The following is a 23,703-nucleotide window of genomic DNA, read 5'->3' as shown; positions in this document are numbered from 1 at the left end:
AAAGTCAGTGAAGTCAAAGAATGAAAGAGAAGAGATACGTTGTTTCAAAAACTCCAGCCTCTGACTTCCGAGTGGCAGTGTGCTACTTTTCACTTTCTAATATTAATCTCTGACTTATAGGAAACAAAGTTCTTTAGATTTCTTTTAGTGAAATTTAATAACAAGTAATAGGAAGAATTGTAATCCAATTAGGGTTAATTTCACTGCTCAATTCTTTTGCTTAAGGATCTAATTTGGCTTGAAAGAAAAATTTCTTTGGGTAGTCTTTCGCAAAATAGAAAAAATACCTCACCAGATGGATTCACTTTCTCTTTTCTCTTCCTTCCTTCTGGAGTGTCCTGACTTCATCAACCTGGGGCTGCCTGTTTACTGCCGGCTTGAAGCGCTTCCCTTGGGTCGATCAGGGACTTTGCGATGTCCCTGAGACCAGCAAGGCTTCGTCTTCCTGATCACTGTCTCTACGGGACAGTTTGGGTTTCAATGGACCATCCAGCGGCAAAAGTGTCAATGGTGTGACATCGCGAAATGGCTCCTCCTTCTGTCAGGAGCCATCTTTCTTTTATCTGAACAATACAAGTGCAGCCACCCTTGGTCTAGCCAGTTGTATGAACCTCCTTTTAAATTTTTGTCAATGAACTTTCATAATTCCTCCATCTCACGTGGGGTCATCAAATAAATCTGGGGCTTAGTGAGTTTTTCCCCTGGGAGGATTTTCATGCTGCAATCAGTGGCATGGTTGGGGGGGGGGGTTAGTTTGTCGGAGGCCCTTTCACTGAAAACCTCTCTGAGGTCCCAATATTCTTTGGGGATTTTCTCTTCTCCTTCAATCTTTTCCTGCACTGTGGCAGCTGGGTTCATTTCGGCTTGGCTATATGGAACATCCTCCCCTTCCCCTCAGGGGGTTTAGCAGAATGAATGTGCCACCACCCTTTCCTCCAGTTCACGTAAGGGTTCCATTTCCGTAGCCACAGTAATCCCAGTATGAGGGGCCGATCCATCCCAGGTGCGACGATGAAACTCAAGGTTTCTTGGTGATCCCCCATCCACATTTCTATTGGTTCAGTTACACAATGGGCAGGGGCACCCTAGCAATTGACCCATCCAACTGGCAAAAGGCAAAGGGCACTTTCAAAGTTCTCAGACTTAAATCCATTTTCTCCACCACCTCTGGGCTGATTACACATTGGGTGCATCCAGAGTCTAAAAGGGCCAGCATCTTCTCCTAGGCTCCTGTTGACGACACTTTTAATTCTACTGGGATGGTCATAGGGCCTAATCGGGGACTCACTGAGTGGTCATCATTTGAATCATTTTCACTTTCTCCCATGGAAGAGGAGGTTTCCTTCTCCTCGTTTCCTAGAGGAAGGACATCAGTACCTTCCATGCCTTCCAGGGCAGTTTCAGAGCGTCTCCCTAGCTGCCAGCCAGGTTCCTCCCCACCAGTCGGGGTCAGTTTGGGGCCATGTCTAGCATAGCAGCTGAGCTCCCAAGGCCCTCCTTTTTTGCTTTTGGTGCCTCCTTGGACCTCCCCCACACATCAGGCCTCCCCTCCTGGGTTAAGGGTTCCATCCTGCTTTTCGCCTTTTGATTTAGGAGGGGGTCGTCAAAACATTTTCTTAGGGCAGTAATAAACCCCTAGTAATCCCTCAGCAGGGGGGAAGCATCATTATGCAAGGCTACCATCCAAGCAGCCGCTTTGCCTCGCAAAGCCATAATAACACTTCTCACTTTGGCAACTTCTGATGAGAAAACCTCCCCATACTCTTGCATGTAATCCCAAACTTGCAGTTAACCCCCCCACCAGTTCTTTGGGATCTCCTCTGTACTTCACTCCAAGTGGAGGAATCTGAGGCATTTGCTGCCTTCAGGGGGTTCCCTCCTCCTTGGGGAAGCTTGAACTGCTGCTGCTGTGGCCCCTCCCTCTTGCCCAGCTCTGGTAACTGTTCCCAGGGACGTTTCAGGGTTAACCAGGTCTTCTGCTCCCCCCTACGCCTAATCTATTCTCCCTTACAGTGAGACTTACATGGACCTGCTGTTGTTCCCAAGCCTCCTCAGGAAGGTGTAAAGCATGGGTCATCATGAGATCCTCTCTTTCAGCTGCCTGGCAGTCATCCATTGGTTTTCAGCTGGTTGTGACCTTGACATCATCTTCTCCTGCTTGTTGCAGGGGCTAGACATTTGGGTGCTCCCCCCATGGAAGCTTTTAACTCCGGGATGGGTGCAAAGTCAGATCTTGCTTAATGTCAGGCATGCCTCCTTTAATATCCAAGAAAGAAAAACCTCAACTCCATTTTAATAGAGATAAAGTACTTTTACTAGATATGAAGTGAAAGCAGCAAAAAGGAAAGCAAGATCTGAGCCAGAAAGGCGGGAACAGGTACATATCAATCTTTCTCTATGGCTGGATCAGTAAATTATTCTTTCCTGCAAAATTCCTCTCCCGTCACTCCACCTATAAGCTTTCCGGGAAGGGACAATCAGTAGGCTCCTGTTCCTATTTCCTTCTGTGACCCTTTTTCCAAAGCTACTCCCTCCTCAGGGAGTTCAAATTACTCACAGGCATTATTGCAGATAACATGTTGGATTATTTGGAAACAAACAACATCTTGCCAGTAGAACAAAAAGGCAACAAAAGAAGGAGCAGGGGCACAAAAGATCAGCTCCTAATTGATAAAATGATATTAGAAAATTGTAAGAACAGAAAAACGAACTTGAATATGGTCTGGATTGATTACAAAAAGGCAATTGACTCACTGCCACATAGTTGGTTCATAAAATGCTTAGAAACAACTGGCATTAGCAAAAATATTACATTCTTTACTGAAAAGGTGATGAAACAATGGAGAACTGAGTTGGCAGTAGGGAATGAAATCTATTCAGATGAGGAAACCTTAAAATTCCAAAATATCTTGGCTGGAATTCAAAATCTATTGGAAGGATATGGGAGAATTGAGAAGAAGTTGGAAAGACTAGTCTTCCTCACAGCAAAAGATGATGGGATTGGAGCCCCAAAATTAAAGGGGAGAATGAAGATATAGAAGATAAAGATAAGACAATAGATGAATTTATTAATAGAGCAAATGTGGGTGAAAGTGGAAAGAAGGGAATATGGAAAAGGGAATTCGTTGAATTGGAGCTCTACCCCAGATTCCAGGACACAGAAGAAAAAAAATAGTAATGATGATGGACTTAAGAAGAGAAATTTTTATCAAAAGCAAGATTGACAACCAAAGACAAGCTAATTTTAGTAGCAGCTGGGCAACGAGATTACCTGAGAGATCCTTCAAGCAACAAAGTGCGGAGAGAAGTCTATAAAAATCTTATAAAGGAGATAAAAAGAAGACTGACACCACAATTGGCAAGAGAGATAAGACTGTTTTGTTACTAGAAAGATATAGGTTGACAATGAAAGTTGATAATAAAAAATTAGTTCATTTTGTTGATTAATAAGTAGGAATTTTGTATCCCTTAGATTGTTTTAGATTGTTATCAAATGTTTTTTCACTAACGATTAATTAACTATAATAACAATAATGAAATGATAATGGATACAGCTTAATGATATATACATGTATTAGCAATCTAGTAAAAGAAATTTGGATATAAATTGCAAATTGTGACTTGGAAAAAAGACCTATAAATGTTATTAACAAATTTTTATTTAGATCTTGTTATAAAGGTATAAGGGTTTTTTTTTGGGGGGGGGGAGTCTGACAAGAGGAGATGGGACATAAATAATAAATGATTTTTAGCCAGTTATAATAACAAGGAAATGTTAATGGGCATTGTTTAACAATATATACATGCTATGGTATTGGCAAAAGTAACAGATATAAATTCTAAATAGTGAGTTGGTGGGAGAAAGGGGGGAAGGTTTAGAAACTTTATTAATTGACTTTTACTTAAAAGATGTTATAAAGGTATAATGTTATTGGAGGATTTTTTGAAATAACTAATGAATGCCATTATGTGGTTGTGTCTTTAAGTATGAATGATTTGAGGTAAAAGCATGTTCAAATAATTGTAGTCAAATGAGAATTGTGGTAAATTGATAGTAAGATATACAAAGATTTTTGATTTAAAGTGTATAATCTAATATGAACTATAAATAATGACTGTGGAAGAAATGCACGAAAGTTGTCTGTAACCAACTTTCTACAAGATGTAATGAAGGATGTACATCTTTCTACAAGATGTAATGAAGGATGATTCTTTTTTTGTGTTTTTGTTCAATGAAAATAAAATAAAAATAATAAAAAAAGAAGCTGCAAACATTTTTGGCCAATAACCCACAAGGCCTTAGGTCAATCTCACCAAGCACACAAAAAACAAACTGACAAAAAAAGGGCCAAGCCAGAAGAGTACCAAGTTGGGGATAGGGTATTTTTGTCCACTAAGTTTCTGCAAACCAAGCAGAAATAGAAGAAATTGGGTCCAAAATATGTGAGTTCGTTTCCCATTGTCAAAATTATAAATCCTGAATCAGTGAAATTGGAACTGCCAAAGGCCCTTAGAAGGATTTATGTAAACTTACTGAAACCGGAACACACTTTTGCTATGCGTCCACCCCAACCCCTCTTCCTCTCCTAAAGCTAAAGGAAACCCACCCACCACTTATTAACAGGAGTTAATAAATCTTTTCTGTTACTTGGATTTTTCATTCACTAGCCATGTAATTCTTACTTCAGACTTGAATCCAAATGGCATTTTCACATAAGTATTTATTTCCAATTTACATAATCACACTTATGTATTAAATAGATGTGTGTAATATTTCCTTTGTTTCATCTCTAAGTAATTTACAATAAAAGCATCAATAAAATATACCACATAACCTCTGTGAAATGATTACTGCTGGACTGAGAACTGCTGCCCTAAGAATTATACAATTTCTAGTAAAATTTAAATTATTGTCTTTGCAGTTTTCAAATTTTCTTTTTCTGCTTTTTTTGTATGTCAACATGAGTAATTAAAAACTTTTATGTTTTAATATACCCATTGTATAAACACAGTTAATACCTGAAGATACTTACAGCTTCCTGAGTAGCATGCTGAATGCCATCTACCTGAGAGGACAAATAATCTAGTAGTATTTTCAATAATTTTATACTGTCTTCTCATACTTAACCCTAACCCTAACCCTACAGTCAAATATAGATGCCTGCTTATTTTATTCTATAGTTGGGGTTATGCACTCTTGGCATACATTCCCAACATCCCCCACTCATTCCCTCTAGGATAAGTAGTGGATTTTCCCACTAGTATGATGACACTGCACAGCTAGGAGAAGAGAGAATTAACATAATTAGAGGAATAGGTTTTACAAACCTGGGTATTTATTGATATCAGCCTTCTGATTACCAGGATTAAGTAGAGACACAAACATTACGTTAAACAAATGCAATTTTTGATTTTGCAATTGTGCTTGATCAGCTAGCTTAACCTTGTCAGTCGTTCAGAGAAAATAGCTTCCCTCCAAACTATTTTCTAAGCTTTACATTCTTTGCACCTGATACTTTCTCTTGTCTAATATTCTGTTGGGAAAATCCAGTCTAGAATTAATCTCTGTTTGTGACTACATTATTTGGATAAGCTAGGTATCCTTTAATTGTAATAACATTTTCCTTCTCACAGCAGAAAAATAACATATACTATTTTCATTTCTCTTGCATTTCAGCTTCTTTACAAGAGCTATAATAAGGTGACCAGATTTTAACATTGGTAAAGTGGGACACCATTGACCGGGGGTGTGTGTGTGATTTTTTTTTAAAAAAAAAATCGGGACTTTTTAAAAACACTGTGGGATGCGGGACAAATTGTTCAAAATCAGGACTGTCCCACCAAAAGCAGGATGTCTGGTCACCTTAGACTAGAGGTGCTGACTGAGGAGGAGGAGGATGAAGATGTCTCCTTCAAACGGAAGCATGTGACTGACAATTCTATATATAACTGAACAGCAGCTTGGGATGTGAGGTGGGAAGGTTCTTGGAGTGGGGCTGAAAATTTAAAAAATTGCTTTTCAAACACTTGAAATAGAGTGATGCTGTATTAAACACTGCTTGTAGGCATATAAACATCCATATGGGTGTTATATGTGCACTAAAGCAGTGCACCTGCTTTGTATAAATAGCAGTGCACTCTGTTCTCACACTATGCAATCTTGGATCAGTGTTGTGTGGAGTTTACCAGTGTGTTAGTGGATGACTCAAAGTGGGCAAAACAGGCAAATGTAATACAAGTGTCAGCTCAACAGGGATTGTGTAAAACACCAAAAAAATGCTGTACTAGCATCTCATGGCAGAATCATAGCTGCTTGACCCAGGCATTTTTCCCCTCAGAATTACCACCTTTCCCACCCTCCTGCCTGTTGTATTTATTTGATCTCCACTTACATAGTGTAAGGATTGAGTGAAAAATAATGGCTCTGAGGTTGTCAATTGCCATAAAAAGTAGTACTGACATGTTAGAAATGCTGAAACATTGTTTTGTTTTGATTGTTGAGAAGTAGTTTTGAAAAAAACATTGGGTTGCTATTGTTTGTGAAATGGAAGGCTGTGACAGGTTCTCAAGCATGCTTTAAGCAACGTGCCACGACTGAATTTTTGAGTGCTGAAGTCGCTTCAACTGAAATTCACTGCTGAAAGCAGCTTCTTTATGGTGATGATTATGTTGCCGTAAGTATAATTATTGCTGGCCAAAAATATAAATATGGTGAACCAGAACGAGCTGATTTATATGATCAAAAATGAAGTGAATGTTGCAATAACATAATCAAGCTGATGAATTGATTCAAGGCAATTAAATCACTCAAAGGGAGATGCTGCCAATCTTGGTATTTCACAGGAATATGTGAGATACAGTATTCTTCAATATCAGCAGTACAGTTGTGTGCACAGTGACAAAGTATTCTTACTGACAATGACAAACTGCTTTATGATGTCATTTTATGATTTTCAAACATTTTGTACATTTTTCTGTGTACAACAATAATACTTATATATTAGTTTTTTAAAAGGGTCCTGTTAGGAGGGCTATGTCACTAATTTTGGAGGATGACTTGCTTTTAAATACTTCAAAATAGTCTTGTGTCTTTCATTTGTAAATATTTAAAATTTCTATACAAGTCCCTCCACCAAAATATGTATTTTATATTCTAATGAGATACAAGTAACAAATCTAGTATTAATGTTTGCCATACCATGGGAATTAAATATGTATTGTCTGATGAGATTAATTTCACATTACTTGTCACTTTAAATAAACAAAAATAAAAACATAATGCAGTATTATGGTTCTTATTGGAGTTCTAATAAAAAATTTCTCTAGTACTTCAATCCTGTGTATATTTTCTTAAAAATGGCATCAATTAGCAAAATGTTTACAGTTTACCAATAGACCTGTTTGCCATGATAGTGAAGCTATAAAGAAATAAAATGTAGTCATTTAAGTACCAACTCACTCCAGATGCCTTTACCCAGTCATTAAGTCTCAAGTTAATCTACTTCCAAGGGAATGTTGCTGTGAAAGGGAGTATAGTACAAGTTCCTCTGCCTTGGTTTATAAGCATAATAATTAGTAAGATTTATCTCTATGTAAATAATCATAAAATATAATTATATGAATTAAATGCAGTCTTATTCAAGGATATAAATTATTGGCTATTTTTAAAAAATTAAATGTAATATAGGCAGTCCTCAATATACAACAGTTCATTTAGTGACAGTTCAAAGTTACAACGGCACAGAAAAAGGACTTCTACTGTTTTTCACACTTATGACCATTGCAGCATCCCCATGGTCATGAGATTTACATTTGGATGCTTGGCAACTGACACAGATTTATGACAGTTGCAGTTTTCTGGAGTCATGTGATTCCCTTTCGCGGCCCTCTCAAAACCAAAGAATGGGTAAAACAGATTCACTCAACAACCATGTTACCAATTTAACTGCAATGATTCACTTAACAAATGTGGCAAGAAAAATTGTAAAATGGGGCAAAACTCAAGAAATTTCTCACTTAACATAAATTTTGGACTCAATTGTCGTCGTGCATTGAGGACTATCTGCACTTATCTTCAGTGTTACTTCATTCTGCTGTAGCATTAAATTTCATATAGAACAAGCTTGTTCTTTCAGAATTGTGGAATTGTTATATAACTGTCTACCTTTAGAAAAGTTTCTCTTGAGTTAAACTCAGCTCCTATAATTTTATTGATGTGTTTATTAATTTTCTTAGCAGTAGTATGGAAATTGTCATTGTTGCTTTTGGACAATTTTTAATATTTTCCTATTAAATATACAGTACTGAGATTCCCAGGTTGGTTCCCCTCCAATTATTAGCCAGGTTCAACCCTGCTCATCTTTTTGAGAACAGGCATAAACAGCCAGGTTACATCCCTACAAATTGAAAGCTCTCTCCCTCCCTCTCTCTCTATCTCTCTCCCCTCCTTTCCTCTCTCTCTGTCGCTCTGTGTGTACATGTGTATGTGTCTGTCTGTCTGTCTCTCACTCACTCACTCACTTAATCACTCACTCTGTCTCTCTCTGTGTGTGTGTGTGTCTCTGTGTCTCTGTCTGTCTGTCTTTCTGTCTGTCTCTCCATCCCTCCCAACCTGCAGATGAGGTCCGGACCAGTGGAGCCTCTTCCTTCTTTTTAACCAGGTGATTTTTCCTAAGACATAAAAAGGAACCTTAATTACAGGCTGAACAAAAGAAGCTGGAAAGAGATACTGAAGCCAAGAAGCTGAAACCTGGGACTGGAGAAAAACCTTTTCTATCCCCTTACCAGCCCATCCAGGAAGACGAGTAACATGAGGGGGATCCCACTCCCGCGGATGGGTTCCAGACCAGTGGAGCCTCCCTGGTCGTCACAGCAGCAGCAGCCCCAAGGGTGCCGATCACGGCATTTTTTGCATCAGGGCATGCTGCAAAAGGGAGTGAGTGAAGACCTTTTCTAGCCAGTGCAAAGGACTTCCCCGGACTAGCTTTGCTGAGCGGCGGCGACGGGCCCGCACCTCCACCACCAGCAATTCGGAAAAGGTCTTCACCCACTCCCTCTTGCAGCCCGCCCCGATGCGAAAAATGCCAAGATGTTAAGCAAGGGAAACATCTGTTGCTTCCGTAGAAAGGAAAGCAACTTCAGAGCTATGGTTGGCGTCGGGCCGACAAAGGCTTCCCACTGACCTCCCCCCACCTCCGTGTTCCTGACAGATCGAATTATTTCAGCAACATCTCCCCCTATCACAGCACCCCGCCTCCCCCTCACATGTCACCTCCGCTCTGTTCTCCAGCAAGCCTCATGGGTTTTTTTTCCTTTAGGAATAAGAATGTTTAAAAGGCTTTTTTTTAATTTGGAAAAAAAAGATGATGCAGGTTCTGAAAGAGCGAATCTCCATCGCACGGCTACACTTTTTCTTCCTCCAAATAATGGTCACCACTTATTGTAGCGGGTCAGCCTCCTAACTTCAGTCCAGGCTCTGCAATTACCTTCACTCCCCCCCCCAAACCAACAGAAACAGGAGGGAATCGGTCAGTATCATTAGCATTCTCTCCCATGCCTGGCCTCCCCTTCAGAGGTAAGGGGAGGGGAAGAGCAGATCTCCCGGAGCAACAAATATTCCCCAAGTGGCCACCACCCACTTCTCGTAGCTCCCCCCCAGAAAACAGGAGAGGAGTGAAATAAAGCTATGCTTTGGAAATGCGGATCTCCAACACCAGGTCCACGCCAGGAGGTTCGGGGCTTCCCTCCAGGCCACCTGCACAGCCAGCAGCCGTGTCCACAGGCTCCATGGGGAAAAGCAGGCCATGGGAAAGGGGAGCAAGTGCGCTCCCTGCCTGCCCGCTCCAATCTCGCCCGCCCAGTTCCCAAACCCTCTCTTCAGAAAAAGTTCTCCAGCAGCCTCTGGCAAGGTGTTTTCCCCACCCTGCTCGGGCCGAAAGCAAATAAAGCAAATAAAATATAAAATGCTGGTTTACCTTTCTCTGCTGCTTCTCTCCCAGGCTTGTTCCAAGAGGAGATCCCTGTCCTAGTCTTCCTGCTGCCCTCGTGGTACGGGGAAAATGGATGGTACTTTGTCCCTTCTGTCTCCCCGTTGCTCAGAAAAGCAACTCCGGGAAAGTCCTTTTGGTGGCGGCAGGTGTCCTAGAACCTGCTTGCTAGCAAAGGACCTTCCTGAAGTTGCTTTTCTGAGCACGGGGAGACAGAAGGGACAAAATACCATCTGGCAGTTTGCGAGCCAATCAAGAGTGTGGCTTTGAAAACCTGTGGTGTGATCGTGCTGCGCGGGAGTGAGTGTCTCTCCCCGAATATGGAGGACATAGTGGGCAACTTGTATGTATCCTAGAAAATCAGTAAGACCCGCTGGCGGCCTGTATCTGCCACAGTCTTGCAGCCTCTTTACCTTGGTAAAGATAAAAATTTTAAAAAAATTGGGACTTTTTAAGAACGCCGCAGGACGCAGGACAAATTGTGCAAAATCATGACTGTCCTGCCAAAAGTGGGACGCCTGGTTACCTTAGCTATAAGCAACTTGAAGGAACAAAGCTACAAAGCCATATAAATACAATTTGCCTCACTTTCTGGGCAAGTGACTTGGCATAAGTAAGGGCGCTAAAAAAAAAACCCTCTGCCCTTCTGAATAACATTATACAGTGGTCCTGTTGATAAAACATGATGTGTAAAATCTTTTTTAGTTCCCATGACAAGCATATTACTGTTTTGATATTCCTGCTTTATACAGCATATACAAACTCTCATTAAGAGTTTATGTCAAAATGTAGGCCTGAGAAGCATCCATTAATTTTTAAAACATTCTTATCAAAAAAAGAAGTGTAATTTCATATTGGAAATTTAGCTGCACATAATATTGTGATGTGTAGGGTGAGTGAGGTAATTAGTGAATGGGACTTTGGCCTGGGAGGAGGAAACAAAATTGCAAATGGATTGTGGGGAGTCAAAAGAGCAGGCAGCAATATTAACATTTCTGTGTTGTGATGTTTGCCCTCTGGAGTGAGATCCTTCCTGAAATTATGTGACTTCCACCCTATTGACATTCCAGAATTCCTTGAAGACTTGGCTATTTTCCTGGTCTGGATTAGAATGGATAGAAATGATTGTTGGATGTATTTTTTGTATGTGTTTATATTGAGCAGCGGATTCAAGTTATCTGTTCTACATTATGCTTCTATTTTTGTTTGCTAATTTGTGAGGTCTGTTAAGGGGAGCCTGAAACCCACACAGAGTGCATTCCTAGGTGGTGGATTGGGGGGGGGGGGTATAGCTTTTATGCTATAATGGTGGGTTGGAGGGAATCAAATACCTCCCATGGACTAACAGGCCTGGTGAGTGGCAGATGGGTCATCAGTACCAACTGAAGGCAGATACCATTGGTCAGAACAGCTTCAGAAGAACAGCACATGGTGTGGTGGTAGCCACTTGAACAGCTTGTGCACAGCCGTGTCGAAAGCAAAGGGAAGACTATTACACTATATATTTCACAGGAAAATCATGTAAACGGTGGTAAAACCTAACAATGGACTCAAGTACGGACACCCCTTTAAATAGGGCAGGGGTGGTAAGAATCTCCCAGTCTGCTAGAAGCATGATAAACCCAAATTTACAACTTGAAATGTGGATTTAGAGAAGTTCTATGAAGATATAAGCAGTGTACTGAAACCCCCACAAAGTGATGATATTATAATACTCATGGGGGACTTCAATGCAAAAGTGGGAGAAGGAAGCGATGTTCCTGTAGTTAGAAACTTTGGCTTTGGTACCAGAAATGGTAAAGGTGACAGATTTGTAGACTTCTGCAAGGAATGTAGGCAATATGTGATGAATACTTTTTTCCAAGTTACCAAAAAGAGGCCTCTACACTTGGAGATCACAGGCAGATACACAGAATAATATAGTAAGGAACCAAATTCACTATTTTACAATGAACAAAAGATTTAGAAATTCAGTAAAATCAGTAAAGACATACCTAGGCACAAATGTACCATCCAATCACAATCTGCTACTTGCTGAAGTTCAGGTGAAACTAAAAAAGATGAAAAACCCAAATCCTCCTAAACCAAGAATTGACAGCGACTTCATCATTAAACATGGAGATAAGATAAAAGAAGAGCTAGACATTCATTTAAGAGAAACCAACAACCTAAATAATGAAGATGTAGAAGTGAATTGGAATAAATTTAAAAATGCAATAGTAAAGGTAACAAACTCAAAACAAGAAGAGAGGTACCACAAGAAATAACACTGGATGGTGGAGGAAATTATTCATCTCATGGATGAAAGACACTCTTATAAAAATGAAAACAAAGAAAAACATAATGAATTGCAGAAAACAATTAGAAGAAAAATTCAACTGGCAAAAGAAAAGTGGTTTGCAAAGAGATGCAAAGAGATAGAAGAGACAGAATGTATTCATGATAATTTCAACTTATACAAAAAAGTGAATGAAGCAGCAGGTGTCTACAAAAAGAAAACTAATAAGTTAGTTGACAAGGGGGGAAATAATCTTGGATGATGATGAAAAACTAAAATGATTGAAGGAATAAATTGAAGAATTTTTGAGGACACTAGGGATGATATTGATATGAGAAGTATAACAATTGGACCAAATATTACTATGGAGGAGGTTGAACAGGCAATAAAAATAGCAAAAACAAGAAAAGCCACAGGACCTGATGATATTCCAGTAGAAATTTTAAAATTGCTGGAAGAAAATTGGAAGAAATTTTTTACTGCATCTCTTCAATCAAATATATGAAACAGGAAAGATACCAAATGATTGGCTAAAGTCAACCTTTGTGATAATCCCCCAAAAAATAAATGCAAAGAAGTGTACCAAATACAGAAAAACAAGCCTGCCCTGAAAATATTCCTGAGAATAATTCACACAAGAATATACAACAAATTGAGGAGTGTCTAAGTAATTTGGTTTCAGAAATAATCTTGGTACAGGAGATGCCCTATTCAGCATTCAAGTTCTTGTACTGCACTTTAGAGATGTCAATCAGTGTTTACATGTGCTTCATTGATTTTGAAAAAGCATTTGATAAAATAAGACACAGCAAACTATTACAAATCCTGAAACAATGGGACTAGATGGCAGACATCCTAATTATAAAGAATCTATATTGGCATCAGGTAGCAAATGTAAGACTAGGCCAAAAATACTCCGATGATGCAGAAATATGAAGAGGGGTCAGACAGGCTGTCTCTGCTGTTGTTTAATATCTTCTCTGAGTCAATTTTCAATGAAGCACTGGAAAACATTGATGCTGGCCTCAAAGTAAACAGTGTCCAGATCAACAATTTAAGATATGCTGATGATACAGTTCTGCTTGCCAGTAAGCATGAAGATCTTTAGCTCCTCATCAACAGTCTCAAAAATATCTGAAAAATATGGCTTGAAGCTTGACACCTCAAAAACCATAAATTCAGAAGGAATGTGGAATACCACTAGAAAAAGTTGAAAGAATCACATACCTCAGTTTTAATTAACATGAAAGCAGGGACATGATCACATTCTTCAAAATAATAAAGGTCTTCTGCAGTCATGATACAAGCCTAAGATTGAAAATTAGGCTTGTTGGATGTTACACCTTTTCTATCCTACTCTACAGAATAGAGAGTTGATCTCTGACTGAAAACCACTTGAAGAAACTAGAAGCATTTGAAATGTGGATTTACAGATGGCTGTTACATATAAGCTGGGCTGACAAAATCACAAATGAGGAGATGATAAGCCACCTGGGTAAGCAAAAGAATATCATCAAAGCCATAGAAAAGCAAAAGTTATAATAGTTTGGACATGTGATGAGACACCCAGAAAAATATGGCATACTTTACTTAATCCTCTACAGAAAAATTGAAGGCAAACAAGGTCCAGGCAGAAGAAGAAGAATTCATGGCTTCAAAACCTAAGAGACTAGTTTGGACAAAACTCAGCAGCACTTTTTCATGTGGTTGTTGACAAAAATATGATTGCCAACATGATTGCCAATGTCCAATGATGGATATGGCACAACAAGAAGAAGAATATTGTGAGGTGTATGTGTCAGATTCGTGAATCTGCCATTCTTCAAGGAAAGAGGGGGGTTTGTTTGTTTATTGGATTTATATGCCGCCCTTCTCCCAAAGGACTCATGGCAGTGTACAACATAAAAAATACACATATAACAAAAGTTTAAAGGGAAATTAAATAAAGTATCCAAAAACAAACCCAATTAATATTAACAATACAATTTTAAAAATTAGATTAAAATTAACAATTAAATTAATCATTTATTTTATTCTGTTCAGGCCAGGCCCGCTTGCTAGAAAAGCCAACTTTTTAGGGTGCGTCAGAAGGACCAGAGATTATGCGAAGCTCCGGAGGCAGCTCATTCCAGAGGGAAGGTGCTCCCATAAAGAAGGCTCTCCCCCTGGGGGTCGCTAGCTGACACGGTCTGGCTGACAGCACCCTAAGGAGGCCAACTCTGTGGGATCGCTCTGGATGGTGGGAGGCTATTGGTGGCATTAGGTGGTCTCGCAGGTACCCTGGGCCTAAGCCATGGAGGTCATAATTAGTACCTTGAATCGCACCCGGAAAACAACCGGCAACTTGGGAGCACCTAGGTACCCTTATGATAACCTGCGCGGCCGCATTCTGGACCAGCTGAAGCCTCCGGGTGCTCTTCAAGGGCAGCCCCACATAGAGAGCATTGCAGTAGTCCAGGCGAGAAAGGACGAGGGCATGAGTGACTGTGCACAGAGCAACCCAATCCAGGAAGGGGCGCAACTGACGTACCAGGCAAACCTGATAAAAGATCACGGCCATCAGGCGTTCTTCTAAACTAAGCCGCTTATCCAGGAGGACTCCCAGATTGCAGGCCCTCTCTGAGGGGGTTAAAATTTTTCCCCTATCATCAAAAATGGAACAAGATGCACAAATCGGGATGACAGAAACCACAGCCACTCCGTCTTTGAGGGATTGAGCTTGAGCCTGTTCCTCCCCATACAGATCTGCACAGCCTCCAGGCATCGGGACATCACATTGAGCGCATCGTTTAGGTGGTTTGGGGTAGAGATGAAAAGTTGGGTATCATCAGCAAGGCAGTGGGATAGAACCTCTCTCTCAATGAAGTGTTGGTAATCGCCTGGAGCCAGCCTCGTGTCACCTCCTGGGAAGTCGAAACTAACCAAGAGGGAGACGGGTCCAGCACACAAGTGGCAGCACTGAGTCTCCCCATAATCTTGTCCATGCCCTTGGGGGTCACAGGGTCAAACTCATCCCAGATAGTCTCACAAGATTCATCCCCGTTGACTCACCCGAATCTACCCAGTCAGAGTCCAAGCCTGTCCAGATCTGAGCGATTTTATCCTGCAGATATTGAACAAATTCTTCAGCTCTACCCTGCAAGGAGTTTTTCCCAGTTCCTTGGTTAAGTAAGGAGTGGGTCACCCTAAACAGGGCAACTGGGCAGTTATCTGCGGATGCGATAAGAGCGGGAAAATGTTGCCATTTTGCCACTTTTATCGCCACTAAGTAGGATTTAATATGAATTCTTACAAGTGTTCAGTCGGATTTGGACCGGCTGCCCCTGCAGCCACTCTCTAGGCGTCTTTTCTGGTGTTTCATCTCCCGGAGCTCCTCAGTAAACCAGGGAGCTACCCGGGATTGACACCGGGTCAGAGGCCACAAAGGCACAATGCGATCCAAGGCCCCAGTGGCTGCCCTATCCCAGGCTTCCACTAGGCCTTCAGTTGAGCTCTGAGCAAGGGATTCAGGAAAAGTCCTAAGCTCCATCAGGAACCTTTCAGGGTCCATCAGGTGCCTGGGGCGGAACCATCTAGTCGGTTCTGCCTCCCTGCTGCAAGGGATAGCATTATGGAAGTCAAGCCTGATGAGGAAATGATCCGACCATGACAAGGGTTGGATAGAAATATCCCCTAAATCTAGATCATTCATCCACTGCCCAGAGACAAAAATCAGGTTGAGCGTGTGTCCCCTGTTATGGGTGGGGTCTTGAATTAACTGAGTTAGGGCCCTAGCCATCATGGAAGTCATGAACTCCCGAGCTGACTCAGATGTCTCGCCAATGGAAGACAGGTTGAAATCCCCCAGGATCATAAGCCTGGGGAAATCAATCGCCAACAATCTGGCTAACACAGTCAGAACCCCCCCCCCCCAGCAGGGCCGATGAAACGTAGCAGGGAGACAGGTATGTAACAAAAAGGCCCACCTGAACTCCAAGGCCCCATTTCACAAAAAGGGACTCACACCCGCCTATCTGAGGCAGAGTGACCTCTTGAGGTCCGAGACTTTCCCTAATAACTACCACCACCACACCACCCCTGTCCTGGGCTCTCGGTTGGTGAAACGCCCAGAAGCCTGGTGGGCATAATTCACTAAGGGGAACACCCCCCTCATGGCCCAACCAGGTCTCTGTAATGCACGCCAGGTCCGTTCTACCCTCTTGTATGAGGTCGTAAATGAGGGGAGCCTTATGTACCATGGACCTGGCGTTAAACGATACCAGCCGGAGACCAGGGTCCTGTGATCCCGAGCACCCGGGGGTGCGAGAAGGGCAATGAGGGTCGGAATGCATGATCTCTCTTAAACAGCAAACTCGCATCCCCCAAACATAATTTGGCCCTCACTCCTAACCATATTTGCCTCTCCCACAAACAGTAGAGATGGTGAACCCCACAATGGAATGGCTTAATGTGTCCCCCAGAATCCCAACCCTTCCCAGCACTCCTGACCCATGCCCATTAGTTAGCTCTGGCCTGTGCCCTGGCAGACTCCCCCCAAGCCTGTCTGAGCCATCTGAATCAACCCCCCCGGGTCCCATACTCCCTTTAGACCTTTCTATCCTTCTTTCCTATATATTCTATACCATGTAATTAATCACTTTATAACTGCTAGCCTGGTGCCTAGAGACCAGGCACTTTCTCACTTTTCACGGAATGGATAGGGAGGGAGAGCCATGTGGACTGCATCATTCAGGAAACAAGCCTGAGAAAGTCTTCTTATTAGTTTCCTTACAAACAACATGTTCACATGTGCAGATTGGCTAAATCCACATTGGATGGTTGGGAGGGAATTCCAACTTCTTTTATTCCTATTGTATTGCCTTAAGGACCCCAGATCCTGCTTTGCTTTTGCCTAGCTTTCACCTCTTTCTCAATAAAAGCTTCCTTTTGAAATGCAAAGTTTCAAGAGTCTTTATTTCCTTGATTAAGGGGGAGAGGCTGGGCCTTACATTATGTATGTATGTATGTATGTATGTATGTATGTATGTATGTATGTATGTGGACCCAATTGGCAAAAGGAATTCAGGACCATATAGTTGGAATCATGCAGAAGAGTCCTTCATCCTGCAGTGGATAGACAATGACTAAAATGATGGTGTATGTATTTATCTATGATTAAACTAAATGTCAAAAAACCTAGTCTGGCGTAAGGCAGATATTTTTCACTCTTTATTTTTTATAAGCTCAGTTGGCCACTGACATTTAGCCCTCCCTGTTCTTTCATAGCTATTTGTACTGTCACAAAAATATACTCTATAATTGGTAGAAATTGCTCACTTGCTTCCATTGCAAATGGCTATGACTCTCCATTAATATGTTTTCTTACAGCAATGTCCCAAAAAATTGCTCTAGCTTGATTATTGGGATAAGTCAACAACCAATGTATTTTTTCACCGTTCTGTTGAAGATAAGAGTTTTTGCTTTTACAACGTATTCCTATTAATTCTGATACCAGCATAATTCCATAGTAACCCCTTGATTTAAATATATTTGTATGTTTATAAAAATAGCAAAATTACTTTTTTTCCTATATGCATTGGGGCATGTATTAATAATCTTTTTTTCAGCAAGCATGACAACCTTTGCCCTGGACCAGCTTTCTATTAATTGTGTTGACTATTTTATCCATGGGTTTGAATCTCAAATAGTTTGGAAGTTTGGAAGTTTATTAGCATTTGTATGCCGCCCACTCCCAGGGGGACTCTGGGCGACTTACAGACAACAAGGGAATATAAAAATTAAAAATAGAAATACAGTTATTTAAAATTACTCAACATACATACCACTTAAAATGGGGCTGGATGCTGATCAACAGCCCCAGGCCTGCCGGAACAGCCAGGTCTTAGTAGCTTTACAGAAGTCCGGAAGAGTAGTGAGGGTCCGGATCTCTACGGGGAGATCATTCCATAGGGCCGGAGCAGCAACAGAGAAGGCCCTCCCCCGGGGGGTCGCCAGCCAACATTGACCCGCCAATGGCACCCGGAGGAGGCCCAATCTGTGTGATCTTATCGGTCTTTGGGAGATAAATGGCAGGAGGCGGTCTCTCAGGTAACCAGGTCCTAAACCATGTAGGGCTTTAAAAGTAACGACTAGCACCTTGAAGCGGGTCCGGAGACCAATGGGGAGCCAGTGCAGCTCACAGAGGATAGGTATAACATGGGTGTATCTAGGTACACCCATTATCGCTCACGCGGCTGCATTCTGGACCAACTGCAGTCTTCAAGCACTCTTCAGGGGCAACCCCATGTAGAGCGCATTACAGTAATCCAGTCTTGAGGTGACGAGGGCATGAGTGACCATCCGAAGGGCCTCCCGGTCCAGATAGGGTCACAACGGGTGCACCAGGCGAACCTGGGCAAAGCCCCCCCCCGGTCACAGCCAACAAATGATGTTCTAACATCAGCTGCGGATCCAGGAGGACTCCCAAATTGCAAACCCTCTCTGAGGGGCGTATAATTTCACCCCCCAGGCTAAGAGATGGAATAACTGGACCATCCTTGGGAGGGAACATCAATAGCCACTCAGTCTTGTCGGGATTGAGTGCAAGCTTGTTCGCTCCCATCCAGACCCTGACAACCTCCAGGCACTGGCACATCACTTCTACTGCTTTGCTGAGTTTGCACGGGACGGACAGATACAGTTGAGTATCGTCCGCGTATTGGTGGTATTTAATCCCGTGCCGGCGTATGATCTCACCCAGCGGCTTCATGTAGATGTTAATTAGGAGGGGAGACAGGACCGAGCCCTGCAGCACCCCATAATTGAGGGGCCTAGGGGTCGATCTCTGCCCTCCAACCAACACCGACTGCGACCTGTCCGAGAGGTAGGAGGAGAACCACCGTAGGACGGTGCCTCCCACTCCCACCTCTCGCAACCGTCGTAGAAAGATACCATGGTCGATGGTATCAAAGGCTGCTGAGAGGTCAAGGAGCACTAGGATAGAGGAATGACCCCTATCCCTGGCTCGCCAGAGATCATCAATCAGCGCGACCAAAGCAGTTTCCATGCTATAACCAGGCCTGAAACCCGACTGAAAGGGATCCAGATAATCAGTTTCATCCAAGATCTGTCGAAGTTATAAGGCCACCACCTTCTCAACAACCTTCCCTACGAAAGGGAGGTTGGAGACTGGACGATAGTTGTTCAAAATGGCTGGGTCCAGAGAAGGTTTCTTCAGGAGGGGTCTCACCACTGCATCCTTTAAGGGGTGCGGGATGGATCCCTCCCGAAGAGAGGTGTTAACAATCATCTGGAGCCAGCCACGTGTCACCTCCCTGCTGTTCGAGACCAGGCAGGAGGGGCACGGGTCCAGTATACAGGTGGAGGCACTCACCGCTCCCATGGCCTTGTCCATTTCCTCAGGAGTGACAAGTTGAAACTCGCTCCATAAAATCCGCTCAAGACTTTCCCCCGGCGCCTCGCCTGGTACCGTCCAATTGGAGTCCAGGTCCGTCCTAATCCGAGCGATTTTATCCGACAGAAACTGGACAAATTCCTCAGCTCTACCCTGTAAAGGGTCGTCCACATCCCTCCCTTTCAAGAGGGAGTGGGCTATTCTAAACAGGGCGGCTGGGCGCGATTCTGCGGATGCAATAAGAGTGGGAAAATGCGCACATTTTGCTGCCCGTATCGCCACTAGATAAGTCCTAATAAAAGCTCTTAATTGTGTTCGGTCAGATTCAGAGTTACTGGCTCTCCAGCGTCGCTCTAGGCATCTCTTTTGGCGCTTCATCTCCCCGAGTTCCTCGGTGAACCAAGGAGCCCTCCTGGATCCACTACCGCGGAGAGGCCATAAAGGCGCAATCCGGTTTAGAGCCTCTGCCGCCGCTGTATTCCAAGCAGCGACCAAAGACTCCGCCGGACTGTGGATGAGAGCGTCAGGTATTTCACCAAGCGCCGTCTGAAATCCCATAGGGTCCATCAGACATCTGGGGCGGAACCACCTAATCAGTTCCCCCTCCCTGCAGTGGGGGATTGGTTTCCAAAAGTCAAGTCTCAGTAGGAAATGATCAGACCATGACAAGGGCAAGGTCTTAATGCCCTTCAAATCTAGATCACGTCTCCACTGCTCCGAGAGAAATACCAGAGTGTGACCCTCTGGATGAGTTGGACCCTGAATTACTTGGGTCAAGTCCATGGCTGTCATGGAAGCCATGAACTCCTGCGCCCCATCAGAGCATTCGCCGAGCGAAGGCAGGTTGAAATCCCCCAGAACAATAAGCCTGGGGAACTCAACCGCTAGCTCGGCTACAGAATCATGGAATTTCAAGGGACTGCTTTTTTTAAAAGAGAAGATGGGTCCTTAAAATTCTAAATCAGAGAAAAGAGTTCTAAGTTTACTTACTTGGTTCTCTTTTAGAGTTATCTGTCCTTGTTCCTTGCATCCAATAAATGTTCTGATACATTTGAAAACATTTTCATCTTGTAATCTTTGAACAAAATTAGCAGGAAAAAAACCAATTCGACCTTCTATTTTTCCCTGTGAATAGGACATGGTGACCATTACATAGTATTAAAGCATATTTTGTATTTGTTATTTTTCTATCACTTCATCAAGGTGAAATGTTCTGTTTTCCCTTCAACTACTAAGATGGCTAGCCTTATAAAATAGCTCACACCGAGTCTAAGTCACGCACTGAGTTTCATTAAAGTTCAAAGGAATTTGAAGTTTAATCATTCTAGCTTTGGCCAGATGCTATAACCCATCTTCCCCTACATTGGCACCCCAAGTATGGCAGACTACAATTTCCTTCATCAATATTTAGCAAGTGGTTTGCATGATGATTGAGGATAGTGCACGCTATAATCAAATATATTTGGAGAACACCTTGTTGGTTTTATAATTGGTGACAATTTCTAATGTAGATAACCAGATAATTTGATGGGTTGTTTGCATTCTCCTGCTCTACTCAGATTTTAATCTGAAACATAAGGAAGGTTTCCTTTTTTCTCACTATGAAAAAGAGTAGCTAATAAAAGAACTATGCTGGGAAAAAATAGTTCTACAACAGAGTATTGGGTTATAAATTAATTTGTACTAATGTATTGACCAACAAAGTATAATACAATATTCATTTTTTTTCCATTTTATCATTATTGAAGCTATTTTAATTGTACCTTCCACCAATCTTCATTTGAATCCTCCAGAAGTATAATTCTATCTCCTGGCCTATGATTAAAAGAACAGAATTAGGTGCAATTAGTTTACATGTCTCTATTAATATGCAAAAGCATCAGTATATTCTGTCATATATTCACCCATCAGGCTGCATTGTAGAATTATACAAAATTATCTGTAATGTTTAGTTGATACAATGTTGATGGGATTAAAAACTATTGTTTTTGATTTCAATAAAATTAGCTAAGCAAGCCAATCACAACTAAATGAAATATACAGTGTATACTAGCATTACCTCATTTCCAAATCTTCATGCTCCTGTGGTACAAATTTGTACAAGGCCACATAAGTATTCATCTGTATTGTATCTTTATTAAGAGATCCCTTGAAAGGGGAGAGAAAAGAAGAGTAAAAAATATTACTACCAGTTTTGCAAAAACATCATATTGGAAATCATAGATACTTTTCCTTAGACAGGCGGTATTTTGAAATATATTTGGTTTTTTGAGTACCCATGACCAATGCTACATTTTGGTCTGACTTTATTTTTTGTTCTTAACTCACTGTAGAACATAAATGGTGAAATATATCTGACAGGATCTAAATTTATTTTGAAATAAAATTTAAAAAGCAAAAGAAGGGATATTTAGCAATGAATAACTCCTCTAGCAAACTCTGTTTGAGAAGCTACTAAGTATTATAAAGAGTACAACAGATTTGTATTATCTATTGAACTAGTACAATTCCAAATCCACCAAACAAGGCATATACAAAAGTGTGATCTGCGAAGGTAAATGGGGAATTTGGAAAGAAATTGCTTTTGATAACATACAAAATTTAGATTTTTTTCCCCCAATATCAGAACTAGCTTTATACACAAATCTATTTTCTCTCAAGCTTTCTTAATCTCTGTAAGCTTATATTAAGAGAGGGAGAAAAGGCTTTTTATGGCTGTTCTCATTCAATCTTGGGAACTGGAACCAATCCACATCAAATCTGTATGTATGTCTATTTCTGTCCATATTAGTTCTCTACAAAAGTAGTGATTTAAAAATGAAAATTCACATTTATTTCCAGACCTGTGTCAAATATATATCTTTTCTAAAATATGTTTTTTCCTGAATACTTTTCCTTAATATGTGCATTTACTACCAAAGAAATTGTAAAAGGCTCCTCTCCTAACTTAAGAAAGTGAAGACTCTTGAAATGGACTATTTCAAAAGGAACCTTTAATTAAGAAGAATGGAAGCCATTAGAGGCAAAGCAATATCTGAATCGCTTTAGGCAATGCAAGTAGAATTAAAGTAATAGTGACCCCTCCTCTTTACTAGAATGCAGATTCTAGCCAATACACAAGTGTGAAGATGTTTCCTTCATCAACTGCCCTGAGAGCCGAATAAACATACATTCCCATGGCTAGCTTCCATTAGACACTAAAGTAAAACATCATAAACATTCCACAAAAGGTAATGGGATCACAGGCCTTTTGGCACCAGGAAACCAGCTGTAAAATATCAGTTGTCACAGGCACTGCCAATAAATTGGCTCCAAGTCCCCCCTCCACCCAATTGAATGGCAGTATCACTTTTAGAGATATGACATGCTGCAGTTCTTTAGAAAAAGGAGAGATACACCTATGAAAAGATAGAAACAAAAATTCCATCATAGTATTTTAACAAGGTTTGCCAGGGTATTGGGAGTGGATTTTTTTCAATAGAGTAGAGGTCCTAACATGGTGTTTAGCTACCCATTCATTTTGGGATGAAAGTAAAAGCTTCCAAGCAATTAAGTATTGGGTTTTCCCCCTGTGGGTCCTAGAGTAAAGGATTTCCTTAATTTCAAAGTGTTGTTCATCTTCTACCATGATAGGAACAGGTGGTGTAGGTGCAGGTATTCTGAGTTGGGAGAGTACTTCTTGTTTGAATAAACTAATGTGAAATACTGGATGGACTTGCCTGAGTGCCTTTGGAAGGAGTATTTCTACTGTTACTGGGTTGATAACTCTAGTGATCAGGAAAGGTCCAGTGAAATTTGGCCCTAATTTTTTTGATGGCTGCAATGACTTCAGGAATTTTGTAGATAAATAAACTCTTATCTCCAACATGGAAAGGTTTGGGTTCCATTCTTTTCTTGTCAGCTTGAATTTTAAAAGCCGCTCTAGCTTTCTATAAGGCTAACCTAACTACTGGCCATGTTTTTCGTACCGTGTCTATCCATTCTTTAAGTGAGGGTATAGTGAGTTCTTCTGTGGGTAGTTCAGGCATGGGGCTGAAAACCTGGCC

The 23,703-nt window shown here is 41.5% G+C and overlaps 1 protein-coding gene across 1 annotated transcript in view; it reads right to left on the bottom strand.

Annotated features, from left to right (window-relative positions):
• Positions 1–23,703, bottom strand: part of STAC (SH3 and cysteine rich domain) — a 247,224-nt gene that overhangs the window by 9,945 nt on the left and 213,576 nt on the right. The window contains exons 8-10 of the mRNA XM_087713018.1: positions 21,717–21,805; positions 21,421–21,472; positions 20,648–20,782 (exon numbers count right to left, since the gene is read on the bottom strand). Of these exons, the coding sequence (XP_087569144.1) occupies positions 20,648–20,782; positions 21,421–21,472; positions 21,717–21,805 (276 nt within the window). The remainder of the gene's footprint in view (positions 1–20,647; positions 20,783–21,420; positions 21,473–21,716; positions 21,806–23,703) is intronic.

Source organism: Thamnophis sirtalis, unplaced genomic scaffold (assembly GCF_051295495.1).
Source record: "Thamnophis sirtalis isolate CommonGarterSnake01/CBP01778 unplaced genomic scaffold, rThaSir2_p1.2 scaffold_4, whole genome shotgun sequence".
Classification (NCBI taxonomy): Eukaryota; Metazoa; Chordata; class Lepidosauria; order Squamata; family Natricidae; genus Thamnophis; species Thamnophis sirtalis.
The sequence above is the reverse complement of the archived record's forward strand: the minus strand, read 5'-3'. Positions and strand labels throughout refer to the sequence as shown.